Source organism: Nematolebias whitei, chromosome 1, assembly GCF_014905685.2.
Source record: "Nematolebias whitei isolate Nwh7 chromosome 1, NemWhi1, whole genome shotgun sequence".
Lineage (NCBI taxonomy): Eukaryota > Metazoa > Chordata > Actinopteri > Cyprinodontiformes > Rivulidae > Nematolebias > Nematolebias whitei.
Genome location: NC_056498.1, coordinates 52,144,839 through 52,170,485, shown reverse-complemented (window position 1 = coordinate 52,170,485; position 25,647 = coordinate 52,144,839). Strand labels below are relative to the sequence as shown.

Sequence of the window (25,647 nt, the reverse complement as noted above, 5' to 3'; positions counted from 1 at the left end):
TCCCTTGCCTCACCCACAGCCCCTCATGTCATGTTTTTGCCCTTTTCATGTCATGTTCATGCCTCTTCATGTCATATTTCTTATTTGTTCTGCTCTCATGCTTTGCCTCTCAGCCACACCCACTCTGCACCACAGCTCAATCAGCCTCATGCCCTGCACATGTTCTGCCCCTTATTTAAGTACTCCTCTCACCTCCCCAACCCGCCAGATTATTATACCACTTCATGGTTTTTGATATCCAGTCTTCTTGTTTCATATTCACGCTTGACGTTCACACCTTGATCTTCTCGTCTGAATCTCTTATTTTGACCCCAAGCCTGCCTTTAGGACTTTTAGACTCTTTGCCTGCTCCTTGCCTGATTATCTGCCCATCTGACCCTGGTTTTGGCCAATTATTCTGCCTACGGATTTCTGAATTACGGTTTGACCCGTTGGACTTGTTACTGGAACTCTGACTCCCTGTGTATGACCCCTGCTTCGCCTTTTGGACCATGAGCCTGCACAGAATTAAAGGCCTCCCTCTGTAGCTGAAATCATCTCTTCATGCTCCAACAGGTGGCTCTCACCCCACCTGCCTGAGAAGTGTGTCCTTTAACTGGATTCTGATTACCATCAACAGCTGCAAAACAAATTTGTTTTTGTTTAAACGCTCTTGCTGTCTGGCTGATTCTGAATCCTAAAACTCTGACAGGTGTTCATCAAACTCTGATTTTTGTGTATTGTTTCAACCCTACTACCTGCAACGTGCAAAATATAAATTATTCAAAACTTTTCCACAAAGCACCGTAATTTACCTGTTTTTTTTTTTAACCAACTACCTAGTCTGTTAATGATAAATGTCAGAAAACAAGGCAGCTGCTCAGTCATTGTTAGATCCACTTCAATCTCTTTGTGGAATAAGGATAATATTGGTTTTAAAGGCAGAACTATAAGTAAAACCTTTCAGGCACCGAACCCCTTCCTTTGTGTTGAAGCTATAAACTTTAAAGCCTCACAGGCTCATGTCACACACAGAAGAAAAGGAAGGCAAAATAAATCAAACTCTCCATTTCACGTCTTTATGCAACGTATTTGTTTACTGCTCCATCCACAAAAAGACAAGCTTTTCATGTGTCCTCAAATCGCATCCTGCAGCGTATTTCTCCCGTTGAGGCTCTCTGGACAGCAGCCCAGTCAGAACCTGGAGGCGGCTCTCATGAGTGAGAGCTGCAGACCGCTGGAGTTTGGTGGCAGCTCTGTGGCATTATTGTACTGCTCAGACCTGTTCAGGCTCACAGCAGCTCACAGATCTCATGAGCACCCAGAGGGAAGGGCTGACAAACTCACATATATCTACTTTCTAACAAGCTAAATGCAACAGCAGAACAGAAGCATTTCAGTGTATTTTAGCCAAACACATTGCAAGCTCTCATATTAAAATAACTTTTTTATTTTAATCATCCAGAATAGAAAGATAAAAAAAACAGAGTCCCCATCACAGTGGATAAGCCTATTTTAGACTCTTATCTCCCTGAAACACACTCATGTTGTTATTTGCAAACTGCTATTGTGAATCTATTGTATATTCTGGGCACGTATGTTTGATATGGCATTATTGATTTATAAACCCAGTACGGTAATTAATTCACACAAAAAAAAAGTTATTGTGTGACTGAGCATAATGAATTCTGGTTTCATTTATTGAGTAATTTGTGTTAGATTTTTTTTTCTCTTTATTGCTTGCCGCCGCAAGTATTGTGCTCACTTTTTAACGTTTTTGCCCGTGTCTTTGTGTCTGTGTGTGCGCATGTTTGTTTGTTAGCGAAATATTGTATAAACCACTGAATAGAGCTTAATGAAACCTTTAAAAAATAATCATTGAATTGGCGTCTACTGTATAAGTGATTAACTTTTGAAGTCAACCTGATTCAAAATGGCTGCCACAGCACAGCAAATATAACAACACACTAACGGCGACAACTTGGTCAGTTTTACAGCTCTTGAGCTGAAATTTGGTGTGGTAGTCACTGAGAGTTATTCACAAAACATACTCCGAGGTCTACGCATTGTGCAATGCCTTTTCCTCAAACTTTACCTTTAACTTCTGGAATCAATACTGTCTGTCTGTCAGCAAAATAACTCAGAAACCACTGGACAGATTTTAGTAGAACTCTGATATTAATCATTTGCTGTGCAGTTTAAATTCATTAACATTTGGAGTCAACCCCATGTAAGATGGCCGTCGCAGCTAATTGAACTTAGCCAACTAAAAATGGCTACAAACCACTTAATTTAATAAATATTGAGCTCAAAGTTTGTGTGGTAGTAGCTGAGAACCATCCTCAACACATTTTCTGAGCATCTTCACATCTTGCAAGATGTGACAAAATTGTATCCTGTACAAGAGATTTTAATTAAAAACTCTGATGAAAAGGCAACAGGCGAGCCTTCAAGAAATGTTTCCACTTTAGTTTATAAATTTTACTCATATTTTCTTGTTAAATCTAAAACATGCAGAAATAATTTGAACTAGAGAAATTGCATTTCCTGCAAAAATGCAGTGTGAATGCTTATTGCAGAAGAACTTGCTGAAAAACAGCTGAAATTAGTAAAAAAAAAAAAAAAAAACATGCTGAATTGTAGATAAAATAGAAGAATAAAATGCCAGAAGAATGCAGGAAAAAAATGATATTTTCTGAATTAGATTTAAATAAGCAGAAATTGGCACAAAAATTAAGAAATTAGCTAAAAAAAAAAAAATAGAGGTGAAATTAGCACATTTTTTTCTAAAAAGTAGCTGAAAAAGCAGAAAGAAGCTTAAGCAACCAGAAGGAATTAGAAAGAGTTGAAATGAGCTAAAAAAAAATAATAAAAAAATGGAATTATCTGAAAATGCTCAAATGAGTATAAAATCAGCTAAATAGTAGCTGAAATAACTGAAAAATAGGCTGAAAGGAGCACGACAAGCTGAAATTATCAGAAAGAACTTAATTAGGCTGAAAGTAGCAGGAATTAATACAAAATACTTGAATTTATCAGAAAACAGTTGAAATTAGCTAAACATGCTCAAAATGTAGCTGCAAAGTAAAACAAGCTCAAATTAGCAGAAGAAATCAGAAAGAACCCATGATTGCCCAGTTAGGCTTAAATAAGCAAAAATGAGCACAAAATAAGAGGTAACTATCTGAAAAAAGCAGAGATTTGCAAAAACAGCTATAAAGTAGCTGGAAAAGGCAGAAAGAAGCTTAAATTACTAGAAGGAAGTGGAGAGGGCACATTTTTTTCTGAATTAGACTGAAAAAAGTTGAAAAGAGTGCAAAAAAATGTGGAATTAGCTGAAAAACCTAAATTTAACATAAAAACAGCTAAATAGTAGCTGAAAAGCAGAAAAATCTGAAACGCAGAAATGAGCTAAAAGGAGCATAACAAGCTGAAATTAGCAGGAAAAGTTAGAAGAAGCACAAAAATATAGTAGTTAGTAGAAAGAAGCAGAAAGGAGTATTAAACAGCTGGAAAAACAGCAGAAATGAGCTGAAAAAATACATAAATTTGCCTTAAGGAAGTTGAAAGAAGCTGAACCAGAGCAAAATGTGAGAGGAGCAGTAAAAGGTTGTAAACAGATCTAAAGATTTGATGGATGCAAAATGAGCTCAATTCATTTTCTATAAGGAAAAAAATGGCAGAAAAGGCTAAATATTTCAAAAAGCTAAAGTTGCACCAAAACCAAAACTCATAGCACCCTTCTTCTGAAAGAGCTGAACGTTTTGATTTATGATTTGTTGAAACAGCAGAAAAATTGTGGAACAAAAAAGATGCCGAAAAACATACGGAAGAAGAATGGATCACAATCTTGTGAATGCTTCATAAACATTCACACAATAAAATACAGTGAAAAAATGTGACAAACCAAAAATGATCCCTCAAAATCAGAATAATGTGGACATCATGAACAGGGCTCCTTTAAAGCCAATCAGCTGAGTCAGTTGGAGCCACTGAGACTTTGAACATTAGAAGCTGAAATTTGTTTCTCCTCACAGCTCATTTATCAACCTGACAGGTTCTCTCTCTCTGTGAGGTGCCTCTGCCTGAAGACTTCCCCCCCAACTTTTTAAATTGAGGTCTGTGTGGGCGATCCCATTACAGCACTGTACGGTACACTCAAACAGACACACACGCATACAACAAATATTGTCACGCACCTGCTATTAACAGCAAATAAACACCTTTTTTATGACGGCACAATCTATTCTGTGCCTTGAGATATTTTACTAACAGACAAACATGGATGATTAACTATTAATGGCTAAGTTTTAAGCAAACATTCCAAACAAGCACTTAGGCATGACTCTCAGTAACTACCACACAAAATTTGAGCTCATTTTCTGTAAAAGGGGCTGAATTGTAGACATTTTTGTGTCTTTAAAGGTGAGTTTACTTTAGCAGCCATCTTGAATAGGGTTAATTCCAAAAGTCATTCAGCTGTAGATGTACACCTGTCCAGTAATACATGAGATATTTAACTAAATCTACTCATAAATGAACACACACATGCAAAAACATTATTGCTTTCAACAGTGACTGATATCAGAACAACAAAAATGGCTGTCAGTCCAATTGTCCACTCACTGTTCCGATGGACAGCATTACTATTGATTTTGAGTGAAAGAAAATGAATGTGCTTATCTAGGTTTTATTTCTCTGAATTTTCCTTTGTGAAATTTTGATCTAAATTGATGCGAACAGAGGCTTTGGGAGAAACGCTGGCAACATTTTTAAAATAATGAACAATATTTTCGGTCATTACTGTAAATGTGGCTCTTATCCAGACCGAAATGTGCTTTAGTGGCCAACAATTAGAGAGCCAAACTACTGTTTTTCCTGCAATGGAGTGTAAAGATTACATTAATTATACAAGCACAACAACACGCAAAACCACAATGATTTAGTCTGTTGTAAACACTGACAAAATGGGAAATTTGTGTTCGCTCTGAGAAGGGGTTTGTGTATTTTACTGCACCGCCTGATGCAATAGTTGGCTCTACTGGACGTAATCAGATTACTGTTTTATTTGATCTTTTTTGAACGGCTTTCTGTTTTAGTTGCACTTTCAGGAGCTGAGGTATCAGAGTTAACAGCGGGGATGCTCTAATTCTTTACCACAAAGCAGCTTTTTATCACTTAACTGTCACAGGGCAGATCCACAGACCTGTGCAGGGAGGACACATCCTGCAACTCTTCTCTCGTGGGCCACAGTGAGGAAAGCACCTTCAACATCAAGACTGATGTCTAAGCAGAATATCAGCAACAGCTGAGCTTCTAGCTGTGACTGCAGACACTATGTTGGAAAACAAAACCATGACATTGTATCTAAGTGGACACGTTCATATCAGTGTGAAGCCTAATTGGAGCTCACTGGATGGATTCATGGAGTTAAGTGACAAGTCTGAGCTCAGTTATTAAGCAGCGCAGCTTCCTCCTGTCTGATATGCAAACACAGCAGTTTCTTATTATCTCTGCAGGACAGAGGTGGGAAACAGCATTCCAGCTGTGGCCAGGTTTTAGAAAAAACAAGGTCGAAAGTGAGACACTACATTTTTTTCATTTAGCCTTTATTTATACAGGTTAGTCTCATTGAGCCACGAGAACTCATTTTCAAGAGAGACCTGTTTAGGGAGCACATGGTGGGGTTAAGGGCCTTGCTCATGGGCCCAGGGTGGGGCGAATGAGGGTGGGGGCAAGTGTGGGTGTTTCACCTACCCCACCCACAATTTTGATGTTGTCGGGGCCGGGGCGTGAACCGGCGATCTTCGGATCACAAGCCCACCTCTCTAACCTCTGCGCCACCACTCCCCCCAAATGATACATGATAACCACAATCAGAAAATTAAGTCTCTTGTAAAAAAAAAACCCATAATGTATAATTGCTTGGATATTGATTATTTGTCCATTTTTGGGAGTTCCAGTTGTGTTTTTATTCAGCAAATTTATTTTGAATAAGTTGGTATTAAAATTAAGCTGAGCATTGTGTGGTTAATTTGTTAAAATCCATGAAAACTATTTGGGTTGCCTTTTTTACGCTTCAAATAAAACAGAGATCTGTGGTCTCAGTAGGATAATTTAAATATATTTAAGGTTAATAAATAAAACAAACTGTGATTATGTAAAAATCATAAAATATATATCAAAACATCAGATTATTTATATAAAGTCCAACATTTTGTTAAGAGTTTAAACTATGAACGATGTTTCTACTGTCAGGTATGTATGAGCTTCAAAGTTCCAACAAGGGCTCAGTTTTCTCACTTGTTTTACCAAAATCTCATTGTTGTGTGTGTGATCATTTATTTATTTATTGTTATTTTTAATTTTATATTTAGTCTATACAGTAAGATATCCATGTGCTGGTCCCTTCTTCAGGGGGTCGCCATAGTGAACCAACTTGCATGAAGACTTGGCAATTGTTTTTACACCAGATGTGCTTCCTGACACACACCACTGAGCTACCACACCTCTCTGTGTGGAGCAGAGCGCTGCCGCTGGGGGCGCCCAGGGGAACAGATGGTGGGGGTTAAGAGCCTCGTTCAAGGGTCCAGTGTGGGGTAAACGAGGGTGGAGGCAGGTGTGGGCGCTTCACCTTTCCCCACATTTTGACGTTGTCGGTCTGGGGAGTCAAACCAGCGATCACAGGCTCACCTTCTCTAACCTCTGCGCCACCATTCCCCTTGCTTCTGGATGGACGATGTAGTAATATGAGTTAAAACATTTTTAATGCATCTGAGAACAACATTTAATGGCAAAAAAAGTGGCTGAAATTATTTGTTGTGCTTTAAAGATGTCAGCCATGAGCTGAGTGTTCATTGTTTCTTTTATATTTAAGAAAAACTGGACAATCTTTTGTAAAAAGGAAACAAAGTTGTGCCACGTTTAACTGCAGAGGCAGCGTCTTGGTGCTGCAAAGTGTTTTCATGCTAATATGCTATCTTAGACTCATGCAGATAAATCTTACGACAGCAGGCTGGCTGTGAGCACTGTATCATCGTTAGATTGTATTTCTTTTTGTAGAGTTTTTATTTGAAATGAAAGTAGCATTACTTAAATGAAAGCATAACATCTGCCGCTTTGCACTCACAATTTTCTGAGAGCTATTTTAAAAACCATCCATGGGGTTCTTGTATTTTGCAGACAGATAAAGAAACAAAGTGTTTTGTTCTTTGAACTGCAAAATAATAAAGCTGACATTCTCACAATACAACAGAGTAAAAACACATTATAAGGCAACGCGATAGGTTTATGTCTTTTTTGTGATGAATTTAGTTTCACTACAAAATTATTTTCTGTTGTCATTTATGGGGTGCCGTTTGTAAAGTTACACAGTCAAAAATGAACAGTAATCCGGGGTCGGGTCGCAGGGGTAGCACCTCATCTATGGTCAGGAGCTTTGGGTCGTGACCGAAAGAACGAGATCTCGGATACAAGCGGCTGAAATGAGTTTTCTCCGCAGGGTGTCTGGGCTCTCCCTTAGAGACAGGGTGAGAAGCTCGGTCATCCGGGAGGGACTCAGAGTAGAGCCGCTGCTTCTCCACGTCGAAAGGAGCCAGTTGAGGTGGCTCGGGCATCTGGTTAGGATGCCTCCAGGACGCCTCCCTGTGACACGTCCCACCGGGAGGAGACCCAGAGGAAGACCCAGGACACTCTGGAGGGACTATGTTTCTCGGCTGGCCTGGGAACGCCTCGAGATTCCCCCGGAGGAGCTGGACCAAGTGACTGGGGAGAGGGAAGTCTGGGCCTCCCTACTTGAGGGTAGGAATGTAGATCGATCGGTAAATTGAGAGCTTCACCTTTTGACTCAGCTCTCTCTTCATCACTGCAGACGCTGCACCTATCCGCCGATTGATCTCACGTTCCATTTTTCCCTCATTCGTGAACAAGACCCCGAGATACTTGAACTCCTCCACTTGGGGCAGGACCTCCTCCCCGACCCGGAGAGGGCACTCTACATTTTTCCGGCTCAAGACCATGGCCTCGGATTTGGAGGAACTGATCCTCATCCCGGCCGTGTCACACTCGGCTGCGAACCGCTCCAGCAAAAGCTGTAGATTACGACTTGATGAAGCCAATAGGACTACATCATCTGCAAAAAGCAGAGAAGTGATCCTAAGGTCACCAAAATAGATCCCCTCAACACCTTGGTTGCACCTAGAAATTCTGTCCATAAAAGTTATGAACAGAATTGGTGAGAAAGGGCAACCTTGGTAGAGTCCAACTCTCACTGGGAACGAGCCTGACTTACTGCCGGTCATACGGACCAGGCTCTGACACCGGTCGTACAGGGACCTAACAGCCTGTATCAAAGAGCCTGGTACCCCATACTCCCGGAGTACCTCCTACAGGGCTCCCCAAGGGACACGGTCGAACAACTTCATGTCCACAAAGCACATGTAGACTTGTTGGGCAAACACCCACGCACCCTCCAGGACCCTGCTGAGAGTGTAGAGCTGGTCCAGTGTTCCACGACCAGGACGAAAACTGCACTGCTCCTCCTGAATCCGAGGTTCGACTATCCGACGGAACCTCTTCTCCAGAACCCCCGAATAAACCTTACCAGGGAGGCTTAAGAACAGTAATATTTTGGTTTATTTAGCCTTTAATAAGAAAAACAATTTTTTTTTCAGTCATATTTTCACCACGTTAGTCATACATTTATAAATGTAATAATTCCAAACTAAATATTTCATTTGAAAGTTATACATTTAGTTTGAAAATTAAATGTTTAATTTACACCTAAATATTTAGTTAGTAAACTAAATATTTGGTTTGTAAGTTAAATATTTAATTTACAAACAAAATATTCATTTTCAAAACTTAACATTTTATTTCCAAACTAAATATTTATTGTCCATGCTAATTATTTAATTTCCAAATTAAACATTTAATTTGCTAACTAATAAATATTTAACTCTCACCTAAATATTTAACTTGCAAGCTGTATATTTAGGTCTGAGCTAAACATTTAGTTAATATGCAAATTCCTCGCAAAAAAAAAAAAAAAAAAGGAAATAAAAGCCGGACTTGCGACATAACATTCGGGGTGGATCCGGTGTCATGCCAAAAATTGATTGGCGGCCATGGGAGCACGAACAGGAGGACTCGCTGTTGCAGTTCTTTGAAATTTAACAAGATTAACACCTAAAAACAATTATTTGTTTGCTTGAGATTATAGCAAAGGTGTGTCTCAGTTGAACTTTTCCTTAATAAATGCACTTTAATGTTCAAAAAAGCTTCATGTCTGCCTGCCAAATATCGATCACGGCTCATGTTTAAATGTTTTAACAAGATACCATACCATACCATACCACTTTATTTATAAAGCACTTAAAACAGCGGCAAGGCCAACCAAAGTGCTGTACAGACAAAACAACAGATGATGAAGAAGAATGATGAGAAGATGAACACCAAGTTTGCTTGAGATTTAGGTGTTAATCTTGTTAAATTTTGAAGAAGTGCAACAACGAGTCCTCTCGTGCACGCTCCCACGGCCGCCAATCGATAGATGGCACAACACCAGATCCACCCAAATGTTACATCACATGGGTTCAGCTGTTATTTTTGATAGTTCACTTCCGCTTTTCGGCAAGGAATTTGCATATTAACTAAATATTTACCTCAAACTGAAATATTTATTTTGCAACCTAAATATTTAAGTGAGCGTTAAATATTTAGTTAGCAAATTAAATATTTATTTTTTAACTTAAATATTTAGTTTGGAAATTAAATGTTTAGTTTTGAAAATAAACATTTAGGTGTAAATTAAATATTTAATTTCCAAACTAAATATTTAACTTGTAAATTAAATATTTAGTTTGGAACGATGTATGGATAACATGGTGAAAATTTGACTTTGGGGAAAAAAAAAACAACTTTTTTTTTCTTATTAAATAAACCAAATTATTGCTGTTCGTTTTTGACTGTGAAACTTTACAAACGGCACCCCACATTTATCATCTTTAAATTTCCTATATTGTCCAGTCTGGGTTAAAGGCTAGTTTTTAGAGAGTAATATGTTATGTTTCTGAATGTTTAACTGTACTCTTGAAGCATTTCCTTTAATTTGTTGAATGTCTCCCTCCCTGTCCACCATGATTCCTCCCATGACTTCCCTCCTCAGCTGATTTACAGATCTGAACACCTAAACCTAATGAACCAATTAGATCTCTAATGTACAGTAAGTGTTTAGCTGCAGGTGCTGTATTGTGCTGATATACAGACTTAACATCACACCATGAAGTCGCTGCATCCCAGAATCACATTAAACATCTAAAGAGCAACATCTGTACTTGTTTTTCCACTACAAAAACAACCTGCTGTGACAATTGTAGAATCTGGATCAAAGTCAGGGCTCATTTGCTCAGCTAAATGGAGCAGGACCATGATTGCTGTGTTGTCCTGGTAGGACATCTGAGATGTGCCAGTTCTTTACACCAGCTTCCATGGGTGTGCAGTTGTTAGAGGTGGCGCCTCCCAGTTGGGCCTTTCTCTATGGATGCTCTCTCCGTGCATGCGTAGGTTAATAGTGTAAATGCTTCACAAGCATTCACACTATTGTGACCACAATGTTTTTGCTATTTCAACAAATCGTATATCAAAATGTTCAGGAGAAGGGTGCCATGACTTTTGGTATTGGTGCAACTTTAGCTTTTTGAAATGTTCAGCCTTTTCTGCCATCGTTTTTCTCATAGAAAATGAATTGAGCTCATTTTACATTCTTCAAATCTTTAGATCTGTTTACAACCTTTTACTGCTCCTTTCACATTTTGCTCTGGTTCAGTTTCTTTCAGCTTCTTTGTGTAAATGTAAACTTTTTTCCAACTACTTTCAACTAATTTCAGCTATTTTGTGCTCCTTTCAGATTCGTTCTGCTAGCTACAACATTTTTGTGCTTATCCTAACTTTATTCTATTAATTTCAGCTTGTTATGCTCCTTTCAGCTTATTTAAATTGAAACTTTTTCTGCTATTTCATCTACTATTTAGCTGTTTCATGCTAATCTCAGATAATTCCTCATTTTTGGACTTGTTTAAATTTTTTCAGCCAAATTCAGCAAAAATGTGCTCTGCACTTCCTTCTGGTAACTTAAGCTTCTTTCTGCTATTTTAGCTACTTTTCAGCTGGTTTTTGCTAATTTCAGCTTTTTTTTCAGATAATTTCCACGTTAATGTGTTCAATTGAGCTTCTTTAAATCTAATTTGGTAAACGTGCTCTTTCCACTTTCTTCTGTTAATCTAAGCTTTTTCTGCCTTTTCAGCTAGCTTCTTGGTGTTCTTTAGCTAATTTCAGCTGTTTTCATATGAATTCTAGTTTTTCGTTGTCATTTCTGCTCATTTCAGACTAATTAACTTTGTTATGTTAATTTCAGCTTGTTATGGCCCTTGAAGCTTTTTTCTACTAGTTTCAGCTTTTTGTGCTATTTCAGCTACTATTTAGCTGCTTTAATGTTATTTTTTTTTTAGCTTTTTTAGCTAATTCCACTATTTTTGCAGCTCATTTCAGCTCTTTCCTCTTCTTTCTGGTAGTTTAAGCATTTTTCTGACTTTTCCGCTCTCAGCTGTCTTCTGCTCATTTCAGCTTTTTTATGGCTAATTTCCTATTTTTTTTTAGCTTATTTCTGCTTATTTTTAGCTAATTAAGTAAATTTATGTTCTTTCTGCTTTCATCTTTTAATTTAGGCCTGTTCTTCTGTTTTAGCTACAATTCAGCATGTTAGTTTTTTTAGTTAATTTCAGCTGTTTTTCTCCAAGTTCTTCAACAATAAGCATTCACACTGCATTTTTGCAGGAAATGCATTTGTCTAGTTCAAGTTGCTTTGGTTTCCTCCCACAGACCAAAAACATACGTTAGATTACTTGGTAAATCTAAATTGTTCCTAGGAGTAAGTCAGAGAGTGAATGGTTCTTTGTCTTTGTGTCCCTCTGATGGACTTGAGATATGTTCATGGTGTATCCTGCCTCTAGCACAATGACTATCTACCCCTGGAGATGGACACCAACTTGTTGTTTCCAACAATAAAAAAGCAGGAAAGGAAAATGTATGGATGCATGTGTGCACCTGCATCTACTTTGTGTGATAATAAAGATTATTAATAACACCTAGTTCACTACACATGAAAATGCAATAATATATTTAGAAATGTTTTTTAATGCTGTATTTTTGCCTCACTGGTTGCAACATTACATTTACAACCTTCCGGGCAGGTGAACATAAAATTCATGTGTCAAAGGCATAAAAATAGATAGCTGTGCTTTTAGCCACGTTTATCCGATGACAGACTCATGCCCAGAAACTGGTTATGAAGCACGCTCTCAAAGCTGGCACGCCTTTATTGTGACAAGATGCACAAGAACAAAACAACCAGATGATGACACCATGGGAGCTGGAAAAAGAGCAAGAGTCTGTCATTCTGTTGGCTTTTATTCATCAATGAGTGTACTAAAGAGTTATAAATAAATTCAAACACTGTGAGCAAGTCAATTGACCTTTGGTTGTGTGGAAGCCAGTGGGAAAATTGTGATGGGTAATTTACATCTCATAAACCCTCTGCTTTGGCCTTTTAGAAAATGTTGATCTGGTTAATAGAATATTAAGAAGAACACAATGAGGCGGAGGTTAAAAACAGCTCCAGAGGCTACCTGACCTCCCCTCAGGCAGGAATTAAAGGTATGGTCCAAACTTGATCTGCATCGTGTATTTTATTTTATTTTTTTTAATTGGAGGGGGGGGGGGGGGAATGAAAAAAGGAAGAGAAACCAGCAAATCAGGGATGATGTGTATACATTTTTAATTAGTGTTGTTTCCTCTGGAGAGACAATTACGTTTAAAGTAGTAGCAGGCGACTGGGCATTGAGCAGAGTTCAGGTCTAATAACTTTTATACTTAAGCACCCAATAATTGCCAAGTCATTATGGAAAACTCATAATGGCACGTGTTACTTTGTAGCTGTGCTTTTCCCAGGGATCACTAGGTTAGAAACAGTTTAAAAGGTGCAATATAAAATAAGCTGAGCACGGATGTGAATGTAAATTTAAATGGCTTTTTTTTTTTTTTCATTCCACCTTTATTTATACAGGTTAGTTCCCACTGAGCCTCGAGGACTCATTTACAAGAGAGACTTGTTACTGACAGACAAAAGTAGATCAGGAAAGGAAAAGAGAAACACGAGGGGAGGGGAGGGGAGGTAAAAATAAAAAACTTATCTTGCGCTATGTCCTGGCTGGGGCACAGTGTGACAGTTTCAAAAAAAGACTTTGCACATAAACAGCAACATACTAATGACATCATAATACATTCATGCATGAGGAGGCCGACAAAGGCGGTGAGTTGTCCGTGGACACTGCCAGAATGTTCCATAGTCCTGATAAGAGATGGCACAGTGTCTATCAGCCGGCTCAGCTCTGACACAGGTCCACACATGTCATCGGGAATGATGGGGGGGGGGGGGGGGCAGAGCCTTTTATTCATATAACCTCCAGGAAACTTTTGAGATAGTTGGCCTATTCAAGACCAAGCGGGGAAGCCAGATTCAGAAAACAACATTTGTTTTGGGACAGGCCGACTCTGCTTGATTTTTTTCATCTGCCTTCATAATTCTGCTGGTACATCTCAGTGGCAACACCAAACAGCCATTTGCATAGCAGCATAAATGCTGAGTTCTGATTTTGCTGACATTTGCTGAAGAAGCTAAAGCTCAAAGAAGCAAAACACTAGCTAAAAGCTACAAAGCAAACACTAGGTAAAAGCTTAACGTTAAACTTAAAGGTGAGCTAAAAACAAAAGTCTTGGTAAAAATAGAAAAGACAAGCTTATAGCAACATTAACAAAAAAGGGTAGTTAAAAGTAGTAAATGTCTATCTGAAACCCCAAAGTAGCTAAACATAAGCTAACAGTAGCACAACAATAGCTATAAGCTTAAAGTAGAAAAAGGCAGGCCAAAAGCTAAATTTAGCGGAAAGGAAACAAAATAAAAAATATGCTGGAGCATTTCTAAGAAACAGTATACTTATAGTGAGCTTGGGTGTATTTCTATAAGGAAGGTATTTGTAGGTAAAGGTAAATATTGTACGAGCTTGCTCTCTGAGACAATCCCTGCAAAAGGGCGTAGCTGAGAATAAAACTTGCCTTTGTAAATTGATTAAATGCAGAATAATGGTTATTGTATAAGAAGCAGATATCTTGTTATTTGTCAGCAAAAAATGTAAGGTAAATGTAAAATAAACCATTATCTAATAAGCTGACCTTAACAGTCATGATAGAACAAAAAATTGTCCAAACGTAAGAAAAACCTTTTTGCTCTATTTTTGTGCCAATCACAACAAAAGTGTTGTGCTGTTCTGGGTGCCTGGAATGAATGTTGTGTTTGTTTTCCAGGCACTAGGAGTGAACCACTCAGGACACACGTATAATAACACAACTCTGTGACTGGTCCCCTAAAAAAAAAATACTGCTTGTACAGTTTCAGCTTCATTTAGCTTCAAATCCTTCTGAGCAGAATGCCTCGGGCTGCTGCTTGGAGTATTGGGAGCTGCTTCGCTTTGCCGTTAACCTCCCGTCGTTTGGACTCACTATCATCAGAGATCAACCCTGATCTCCGATGGAGGACTGCTGAGTTGCCCTTCTGAATCCAGGGCGCTCAAGTCTGAATGCTGAAAAAATGATTAAAATAATAATAATAATAATAACGTCTTTTCAGCTTAAAATGACAAGACTTGCAATGTATTTAAACAAGAAAGACACAAGTCTGACTCAGAGATGGATTTCTGCACATGGCCAGACCCCAAAGGAGGGAATACACCACATGTTTAAACCATGACTCATGCCTATAACATGGTTTCCATCAACTTCTCTGCCTATTGCTGTATTTATTATATTACCCAAGGACACCATGACTTAGACGGAGAGCAAAAAACAGTGTCCTATTTTTAGAAACACATCAATACAAGTTTAATTTGACCAATCCAAGTGCATAGGCTTCACTACAGATATCATTTTTTTAAATAAATAAAAATGGTTGATTTGTGTTTATTGTGTTGCATGTGCATAGTGGCTCCTAAAGATTGGTTCCAACCTAAAAATATTTTAATCACAGTGCTATCATTAAACTTTTTTAAACCAAATGCTTCATCAGCAGCAGGAAATTAAAATATAATTATATATAATCCATAAAAATGAGTTTGCTGCAGGTTTAATTGTTTCCCTTGTTTACTGTATTAACATCAGGGCATGCTTGTATTCCTATGGAAGAATAAAACCATTAAGTTAAAAAAACTCCAAACTAACATGATAAGCATGGTCTTTCTTAGGAAACATACATGTTCAGATCATGCAAAAGGGAAGCAAAAGAAAAGTTACTGCATTTGACATCTTATGATAGAAACTGTGGGAAAAGTTGCTTTGCACTGGGAAAACTTGCACAGATGAAAGTGCAGCAGTGAAAGGGCATTCATTACCACACAGGAAGCTGCTTAGGTGGCAGCTCTGTGTGCCAATGCAGGTTTCTTATGCTCTGCATTTAGTGCTATGCTGCAGTGCTACAAAAAATTTATATAAAGACTAAAGAAAAATAAATTTATTCCTAAAACCTAAAAGGCATGTTATTCAAGTTAAAGTCGGATTGGTTCTGTTTTAAACAGGCATGAGTTAAAATCAAAGAAATGCACAGAAACCAGTGCCATCTTCTGTTCAAAACAAAATAGAACAAAGAATTAAAGCACATATTGGTGCTGTGCACATTGTTTTTATATTCAATTACTGCAACTTATTATATCATTTATTTTACATTCGTATAAATTGGGGTACTGTTTTTATTATTCCTTAATCTATAGCTTCAAATTTAGTGAAGACACCAGATTTTAAAATGTTCTCTGAATTATTTGATTAGGTTGATATTTACTAAAACAATAGCTGGCCAGTGGATGACCATAAAAGCCTGTTATAAATTTTGGGGGCTGGTTATTAAATAAATAGAAAGAAAAAAATAAAATATTCTATACATTTATTTTGCATTACAAAACTGTGTTCAATAAAACACTTCTTAATCTAAGGTGTTTCTCATGCGGTATTCATTCAACCTTTATTTAGACAGGTAAATCCCATTGAGAACTCATTTACAAGAGAGACCTGATTTCAACAAAGAAAGATGACAACAATGGACAACAGCAACAACAATAAACAATTATAAAAAGTAATACTGCAGGTTTTTTTTGTTTTGTTTTTTTACAAATAGGATGGCTAAAAGAAAAAGGTAACAAAAAAAACCAGCTAGATTCTAAGGTGAATGTAGAAAACTAAAAACAGGAACATGTCTGCATTGGTCCCTGCCAGGAGTCCAACAGATTCTTAAAGCCACTTAGAGAGGTCAAGGTCGAGAGCTTTAAATCTTTTTGTAAGATATTCCAGGATTGGCTGATTTGACTACTATAAAAATAAGTTTAAAATTTAAAATGATTAGTGACTCAAAACGCAACCAAAATATTTTTAATTGGGATTATTCCATCTGATGAGCACGGCATGTGAAATTAGAAGAGATGATGAACTTCTTCATATTTCCTACAGGGGGCGCTGTGGGCAATTTAGCCTGAAATGGCTCTTTAACTCTGACGTATCAGTTTTCCTCCACGTTGGCCGCACATGCGCAGAGCGCCTCGTCAGCTGCTGAATAACTAGCTAGCGAGGAAGTCTTAGCCCCGGACGACTGGATGTTGGACTGTAACGCCAGATATTTCACCGACGGATTGTAGACGTCTTCTGTCCAGCCGGTAGCTACGTCGGCGGGACAAGATGTTTAAAAAACTTAAGCAGAAGATAAACGAGGAGCAGTCGCCGCAAAGGAATGCGCAGTCAACTCAGCAGGCCCAGGTTTGTTTCTGTGCCGCTAACGAAGCTAAGTCTGTTTACGCTGGAGTGATGCCTGCACACAAAACTAGGTGTCGTGTCACGGAAGTGTAGGTCATGATTCGAAATAAATATTTGGTAGTGTGTCATTAAAATAATGTCAACGTCCCTTAACTTAAAATGACTTTTAAAGACTAGCAACATTATAAAACAATTAGTTGCTAGAAAGAAGCTTGAACTGGTAATTCTTGTTGTCCTAGAAAGATAAAGCGATCAGCCTGTAGCGAAATGTGAAACTCATCAGACTCGGAGTACTTATTCATCATTTCCTAAAGCATGTTGACAGCATGGGCGTGACTTTGTTTTGCTTCTGGCTTTGGTTGTAAGGGACAGTCAGTCCTGCTATTTAGTGCCAAGCTGCCATTTTTGCAACAAGTTTCAAGAAACTGAAAGTAGAACGCAGTCTTAAGTGAACCATAGGCGTCTGTCCTTTTTCACTCTGTATTTACTTATGTTATATCACATTTTAAAGATCCAGCTGCAGTTTTAGGACATGTGCTTTTGATGCTTTTCTTTAAAATGTAAAGGTTTTGTGTTTCATTGCTTTTTATAATGCATTTTTTAACACGTTCAAAAAAGTAAACTGTCATTGCAATGTGCAAAATGTGACAAAAACTAATTTTGGAAGCTCATACACTTTAGTTACCATACCATATATGCATGAGATGCATAACATCAATTTCAGCTTTGACAAAAAAAAAAAAGTCCCTTTTAATAATACTGGAAAAGCATTGGGTTCAAGCTTTAAAATAAAACATAATTCATGAAAAACCTAGTATTCCTTGAAGAAATACATATTGCCCACTGCCTTCTATGCCAGAGCATTAAACCAAGATTATTTTATGATGAAAAGAGATAGAGTTACAGCCACTTCTGTCAACCCTCGCAAATGTGCACAATCTTATAATATTATGGGATCTTTCAAGATCTGTTAGCACTTTGCGTTTGTGTTGAGAATGACTCTCTGCTACTATCACATCAAACTTTAGCTCAATACCTGTAAAACTTACTGGTTATAGCCAGTTTTGTGTGTAATAATGTCAGTTTGCTGTCAGTATGGGACATGTATTCCTGCATTGCTCATGTTTTGAATAAAACCAGTTGGTTTGAGCTTTGACCCTTAAATGGTGAAAACTTTTTGACTTGATATTTTTGTTGCGTGTTACTAAAGTTTGTCATATTCACTGCCTGTCTGCCAAACTAGAATCGTGGATTTATAGTGTTCAAACGTTACATTCAAAAATTACGACCACTAAAGTTTAACAACAGTATTGTGAAGATCTGCCATTGGAGTTTGAGCTTTATAGAAAAAGAAAGTAGAGCATTATTATCAGGACAGTATCTTACTTTTAGATTTTACTTTGTTTGTTTGTATTATATAACTAATTGTATTTTAATAGGTGGGCGGTGGAGAACGACGCAACAGCCAAACCCCTTCTTTTCATCAGGATGGCATGCCCTCTCCCAGTGACAGAGAGGTGAGTTTATAATAGGTTGTGTCTAAATGTGCTTGTTCAGACTGCACCCTGCACCTCCCTGCTTACTTTTGGATTCTGTCCAGATTAATACCTTTCTCAGTCTTTGAAAAAAATAGTAATAGTAATTCACGTGTTGTTAATGAACCACCCAATAATGACCTAGGGCCTAATGATTACTGTGTGTGAAAGGGGGGAAAAAAGACCAAATATTGCTTTAGGAATTTTAAAAAGTGCTAATTTTGTTTCTTTTACTCTGACATTAAGTGAAGCAATAAAAGGAGTAGCAGCTATTACTCCAGAGTGTTGTGGAAAAAAGGCAACAAAATACAATTTACAAGATTGTAAGTCCATCACAACATAGAGACCGGATCAACTTGATCATAATTATTATTAATCTGAGTTCGTTTATTTTACAGCATTGTTTATTTTAAGTAAATCATTATGATATTTAACCAACTGTGTGATTTTATGTTAATAAGGGCATGATTGGAAAGGGCACTGAGTTTTTTAATGATGAATAATTAGTGATGCTGAACCATAATTATTGTGGAACAGCTCAGAGAAAAGGGAGTTTTATTTTGAAACCCTGCAAAGGGCATTGTAACAAGGGCTGGGAGAACATTTCAGCATGTGTATGAATAATTAATGTATCCTCCTTTCAGTGTTTTTTTCTGTCATCAGTGACTGGATGATGTGCTCCAGTGGGTATGAGCAAGTCTGTGGATTTGTTTTTTGTTAAAACAGAACAAATTAGAGCTGCATAGACGTGACTAGATGATGAAGCAGATTTTTAGTGCATCTCTTGTAAAACGTGAATATGGATGTTTGCGATTTAGAGTTTTTACTTTAAAAAATGCAGACATGTTATGGTCATTTACTTTCAGTATAAAAATTTCTTGCAACATTGCAGCACCTTTTTTCCATCTCACAAATCTGTAACACTTTGACGTCTTTATCTTTAAGAGTGTTTATTTGATTAAGCAGATTTGACCCATATTTTAAAATCAGAAATGCCAGATAAAGAGATGTCAAACTGTTATCCATATCATTGCTGTTAAATGTTTCACTTTTCAGCTTTTCTTATTTTTCTTCCAGTTCATATTGTGTCTCTCCCTCTTTATTACTTTAAACCAATTCTTTTTCATCCATCTCAGTGTCAGTCGGCGAGCCGACCCTGGACAGACTGGTTAGACACTCCGCTCCCCCTCTCAGCGCCGTTTCACTCTCATGGTGTTGTTTTTTTCTCATTACTCTCTGTGTCCCTCTCCTTTTCCCCACCTTTCGCCCCGTCACTGCACTGATGGGGTCAGATGCTGGCTGGGATGATAGCAGAGCCTGCTTTTCTCTCTGAGTATACTATCTTTGCTCTGGACCATTCAAAACGACCCAAAACGGCCCAGGTAGCCAGTGTGGTGAGTTTGTCCTCACTTCCTGCTTCTTCTTCGTACTTTTCCTCTTCCTCCTCCTGCCCCGTTCCTCCCTCCTGTCTTCTGTGGGTTCGGGGGAATCTGTAGAGGTCTGTGGCCCAAGTAGGGACAGCTTGTTTCCTGATCCGTCTCCTGTTTGCATCGGATTGAAGAAGGCATCTCAAATGTAGGCTAACCCTGCATCTGTTTGAAGATGTGGTGTAGATCGTGAGATCAAATCTTCTGTGCTTTCTGCCCTGTGTTGGTTATGGTCCCACCTTTGAGTTGTCAAAGCCTGTCAATGAACCGGGTAGCTTTAGTTGCTTGCTTTATAGACCTTTAAGACCCTGTTATGTTGCCTGGTGGTTTTTTTCCCCTTCTCCCAACATGTCTGTTTATTTGGAGGGTTGACACTTTGTGCACAAGATTGTAGACTTCTCCAAGTAAACAGACCAGAACACCTTTGTAAAAATCCTTGCAGTTCTCAAAAGCTAGTTTTTTATTTTTATTTTTACTGTGTATGAATACAACCCAATCAACATATAATTTATGGTAAACAGTGCATTGTTTCTTTGTAAAATTAAACCTATGCACTACACCAGTTAACAGAAATCAAGTTGCTTTTTAACTCATTAAAAGATCGTCAACTTTCAACACTCGCAATTAATGTTTACTTGAGTTCAACACATTTGACCAGTACTGTATGTGTAAAACAAACTCAACGCAACATGTAATCACTGATATATAACATTACTTGTGAAAAATATGCATTTCTTGTGTTTAAGTGGCTTGTAATTAACTGTAAGGAGTATTAGTGCTAGTGAAGAAGTCGGTGTTCAGTTTCAGTGTTTTGACATAAAGTCCACATGACGTGTGTTTAATTGCCAAACACAGTGTCCATGTTGGTCACATCATTTTTGTATGTCAGTGTAAACAAAGCTTAATTCCAGTGAAGCTCAGAGGCTGCGTGGAAGATGAGTTCAAAACATTGTTTATCGCCAATAGTCGATGTTAAAATGGCAGTTTTGCTCAATTCACAACAAGCACTTGTCGTTAAAGGTAGTTTCTCACCTGGATGAGACTGTTGCTGACTAGGTGGCTACCTGCATTTGTGAGTCTCCAAAATGTCTCAAAATTGGCAGGTGTAAAAAGAAACGGTAGATAAGGATCTAAGATATACGCGAAACGAACGCCCAACGGTACGCTAAAGGATCTAAGATGGTGCTAGTCACTAGTAGTGCAAAACAATACACCGAACAACAGCAGCACGATTCTCATAAATTTGGTTTGGCTATACCAAAGCATGCAACAAAAATACAAAAACAAGGTGCCAAAAGTGAAAAAGAAATAAATCTACAGCAGCATGGTCCAGTTGTCAGAGTGGTTCTGATGACAGTGATGTTATCTTAGCAACATGGTCCAGTTAGCAGCATGGTGCTGTTAGCATTGAGGTTCGGTTAGTGATGTGTTCTTATTACTTATTAGCAGCATTAGCAGGTCCCGTCAGCAGCATGATGATATCAAGGACCACAGTAGTTGCCCTTCCGGACTGCCCTCCAGAACCTTGTCCGGCAGACAGAGAACATCCAAGATTTCCCCCGCGGAACCGAACGGGTCCATAGAGTTCGGTCCGTGCAGGCAGATGGAGGATCATGGAAACAGCCGTCATGATAGGCCTGAGCCTGACGCTGGAAGGACTGAACCACGATGGCAAGCAACGACACAGAAAACTCTGCAAGTGTGTCGCGGTCATACCTGCACTGTGGATGAAAAAAGTTAAAACAAAAGCAACAGGAACATAAAAAGATGGAGTCGAAGCGTAAAACTTTCACTGGGAGCCTGTGAAGCTGCCGCTTGGCTGAGCGTGGCCATCTTAGTCGCAAACAAGACTTATTAAAGAACAACTGGTCCAAATATGTCTCTTAAAAAGTGTAATCCATTAAATTAAATACCATACCATACCACTTTATTTATAAAGCACTTAAAACAGCAACAAGGCCAACCAAAGTGCTGTACAGACAAAACAACAGGTAACACACATAGCAAAATACATACAAAGTCATTATTGATGACTGCCAATAATAGGAATAAGTTAGGAATACAGTTTTGCAATGCATGCATGCAAGAATACGCTGACATTTCTGCAAAACATGGCTGAACGTTTACTGGTTGCTCACAAGCAAACACTCCAAAGTCAATGAAACTAATGGAAAAGACATATTTCTAACTTTGAGTCACCAAATAATCTCATTCAGTGTGATACTGCTCTAACGCTAAAAGAGGAGACTGAATAGAGGTGTAACAGACTAGTTCAGCAGATAATCTGCTTGTGTCGCTTGGATTAGAGTAAAATAACAAGAATCTCTGTGCTGCGGCATGTTTTGAGCTTAATCTGGTTATTTAGTTGATATCTATTTCTAACTTTTAATAATTTCGTTAAATGATAATTCAGCCCCGTAGATTAGTGTGTATATATATTTAGCTAGCTGTCTCTTCTAGAGTTTGTCCATGTCAATTTATTTCTATAGCACACAAAAACAGCAAAAGCTGGCCAAAGTGCTTTACAGTTGAGACGGATTAAAAAGAGTAAAAAATGCATCTTGTGCCATTCAAAAAAAAATTATTAAAAAAGTTAAAAATTCAACACACAACAATAAAAATCAGCTTTAACTGGTTCTAAGACTCTGCACGGATCAAAGGCCAAGGAAAACAGATGAGTCATGAGCAAAGATTTAAAAGTCTCAGCGGTCTTTAAATGATCAGGTAAACGGTTCCATAGTTTTGGAGCAGAAGCCGCAAAAGTCCGATCACCTGTTGACTTGAGTTTGGATCTGGGGAAATCTAAGAGGAACTGGTTGGTAGACCGGAGTTCTCTTGCTGGAGTGTAGATGTTAAGAAGATCACATAAAGTCTGACAGAGAAGAGTCTGTCTGCTTTATTAGGTTAAACACAGTGGATAAAGCTGCACTACACTGAACAGGTCTGCTGTAATATATTTATATGGTGCACAGGTGTACTTTGACGCCTTCAGTCTGAAGGGTTTTCCAGCTACAGGAGTCACATTTGGTTCTTGGAAATGACGACAAACATCCCAAATTCATCCCATTGTCATGTTCCAACATTATGTCCTCGTATAATGTTGTCAGAATCCTTTCACATAAATCCAACCAATAATTTACTCAAGTTTTCTTTTCTTTATGACAGTTTGTTTTAGGTGTAGACGCTTGTTTTTCTTGCTGTCGTCTTGTTTTTGACCACAGCTTCGATTTCAGTTTTTCCTTTGAGTATTTTGATGCAGTGTTTTGGTGGAGCTTGTGGAGAAAGAAACGCTGTTGATGTTCTTCACGACTTTTTATAGTTTTTAATGTGAGCATAACTATATAGGCATAACAAGTATATGGATCAAATAGTAAATGTTCAGGAATAACAAAAAGCATAAGATGCCTTTTTTAAAAGTTTGTATCATTTGGTTGTTAGAGGAAGCCAGCAGAGAGAGAGAAACGTTAGTTACTTTTTATAAATCACATAACGATGGTTAATTCCTTGGTTTTGCCCAGCTCTTTTTTTTTCCGAGATGAAGATTTAGGCTTACCGTATTTTTCGCCCGATAAGTCACGTTTTTTTTGTATAATTTTCATGCCCTGCGACTTATATGCCAAAGTGACTTATTTATGGATTTTTCCCCATATTTATAAACCAAATTTTGGCTGAGATATGACCGTTTTCATTCGTTCTGACTGAAAATACCATTTTCAGCCGCTAGATGGCACTTGAGTATTAGTATTACGGCATGCTGTTGTGTCATGCAATAGGTGAAAGGGGCTATTAATGACATGATTGGCTTGCCGTAGCCTGCCACCTTCAACCAGCTCACCTGGAGCAACCGTCAAATCGGCTTCATTTCGCTGCACCGCCCCGGTGATATGCAGCTTATTTGACCATTGAAGTGCATTTATTAAGTAAAAGTAAGACTAAGACACACCTTTTACTATAATTTCGACCAAACTAATTGTTTTAGGTGCCTATCTTGTTAAATTTTGAAGAAATGCACATTGAGTCCTCCAGTGCACGCGCCTACTTCCGATTATGGGCTTTTCAAATGCAGCTGATTTGACCATCAAAGTGCATTTATCAAGCAAAAGTTAGACTGAGACACAACTTTACTATAATTTCAAGCAAACAACTGTTTTTAGGTGTTAATATTATTAAATTCTTAAAGTCCTACCATGCACGCTCCCGTGGCCGCCATTTGGCAGCCAGTCGATTTTTGGCACAACACCGGCCCACGTTTCCAGGTTGTCAGCGGTGACGCGTAACAAACGCGACGTGTCAGTGGTGACGCATAATAGATGCGACTTATACGGCGAAGCAATGTATTTATGGATTTTTCCACTTTATTAGACATATTTGAACTGATGCAACTTATAGGGCGGTGCGACGTGTACGGCGGAAAATACGGTACATTATTAGATTTTTGTGTACTGCTCATAAAACACCACATGCTGCCTTTTTGATTCCTCATAATTCAGATATTCTCAAAAGGTTAACAAGCTGTGAAGATGTTTGTTTTCTGAAAATCTCTGACCTTATAAATCCTTGCTCTTAAACCATAAAACTGAGCAGGAAAATTTGTTTGTGTTTTTAAAATGTCACAACCAGGAGTAACGACTATTTAAAGTTAACACGAGTTAATATTAATCTGTAACCCAGAGGAAGGAGAAACTTGGAGCTGGACAAGTGAGGAGAAGACTTGCTGTCTCTGATCCTGTTGATAAAATGTCAACTAAATCAACTCGGCTGCTAAATATTCACCTCATTTAATGATAATTGTGTGCTTTTGTAATACGGCTTCACACAGCATTTCTAATTCAACAACCAGCTGTGCTGCTTGATTTGTAACTGTCTGTCTGTCCCAACCTTTTTGCTGTTCTCTAGAGTAACATTTTAACCCTTTTTGTTTGTTTATTTTTCAATGGAGATGCCTTCTGTTATGTATTTAACCCCTCTGTTTTTCCAAATTGCATGAGGGTACCCATTGCCCCTGTATTGCAACCAGCAATACTAATATTGCTCTCTCCAGACTAATCAGGGAGAGCCATGCTGGGTGTGGATGACTAATTGGCCCAGGACGGTTCATCAGAACAGCTTTTCTTTGTCTCACCGTGTTTTTTTAATTCTGCAGAGTACCTCTAAAGGACCAGCGAGGTCTCCCAGAGGCAGCATCAATGGGGACGAAACTGCTTCTCCTCAAGTATGTTGAGCACATCCTCTGTGAACTTTTATAATAGGGATGCTCAAAGCATTAGATTGGATTTTTGGCCGATATATTAAAACTTATTTGGCCGATACCAATACCGATCTTTTTTCCCCGTACACCTACTTAGAGACTACATAGCTTTCTCTGCTGTGTAATTAAAATACTACATTATTCTGCATGGGCTTTGTCAGTATGACCTGATACAAAATGCAGATGCCTAAAAGGGGTCTGAAAATGACGCAACACTTCAACTTGGATTATGTTTAATGTCATATTTATTCATAACATTTACTCTAACAGAATGACAACACAAGTTTAAACTCAATCAGTTAACAAGCGACAAGTGAAAAGTGCATAAGTAGTAGTGCATTAATAGATACAGTGGCTTGCGAAAGTATTCGGCCTCCTTGAACTTTTCAACCTTTTGCCACATTTCAGGCTTCAGACATAAAGATATAAAATTAATTTTTTTTGTGAAGAATCAACAACAACTGGGACACAATCATGAAGTGGAATGAAATTTATTGGATGTGTCAAACTTTTTAACAAATAAAAAACTGAAAAGTGGGGCGTGCAATATTGTTCG

General features: G+C 38.2%; 1 protein-coding gene across 1 annotated transcript in view; it reads left to right on the top strand.

Moving 5' to 3' along the window:
• The first annotated feature begins 16,668 nt into the window (after positions 1-16,668).
• The window catches only part of golga4 (golgin A4), a 29,231-nt gene continuing 20,252 nt past the window's right edge, over positions 16,669-25,647 (top strand). The window contains exons 1-3 of the mRNA XM_037678326.1: positions 16,669-16,884; positions 18,321-18,398; positions 24,987-25,055. Coding sequence (XP_037534254.1) covers positions 16,807-16,884; positions 18,321-18,398; positions 24,987-25,055 — 225 coding nt within the window. The 5' untranslated portion in view covers positions 16,669-16,806. The remainder of the gene's footprint in view (positions 16,885-18,320; positions 18,399-24,986; positions 25,056-25,647) is intronic.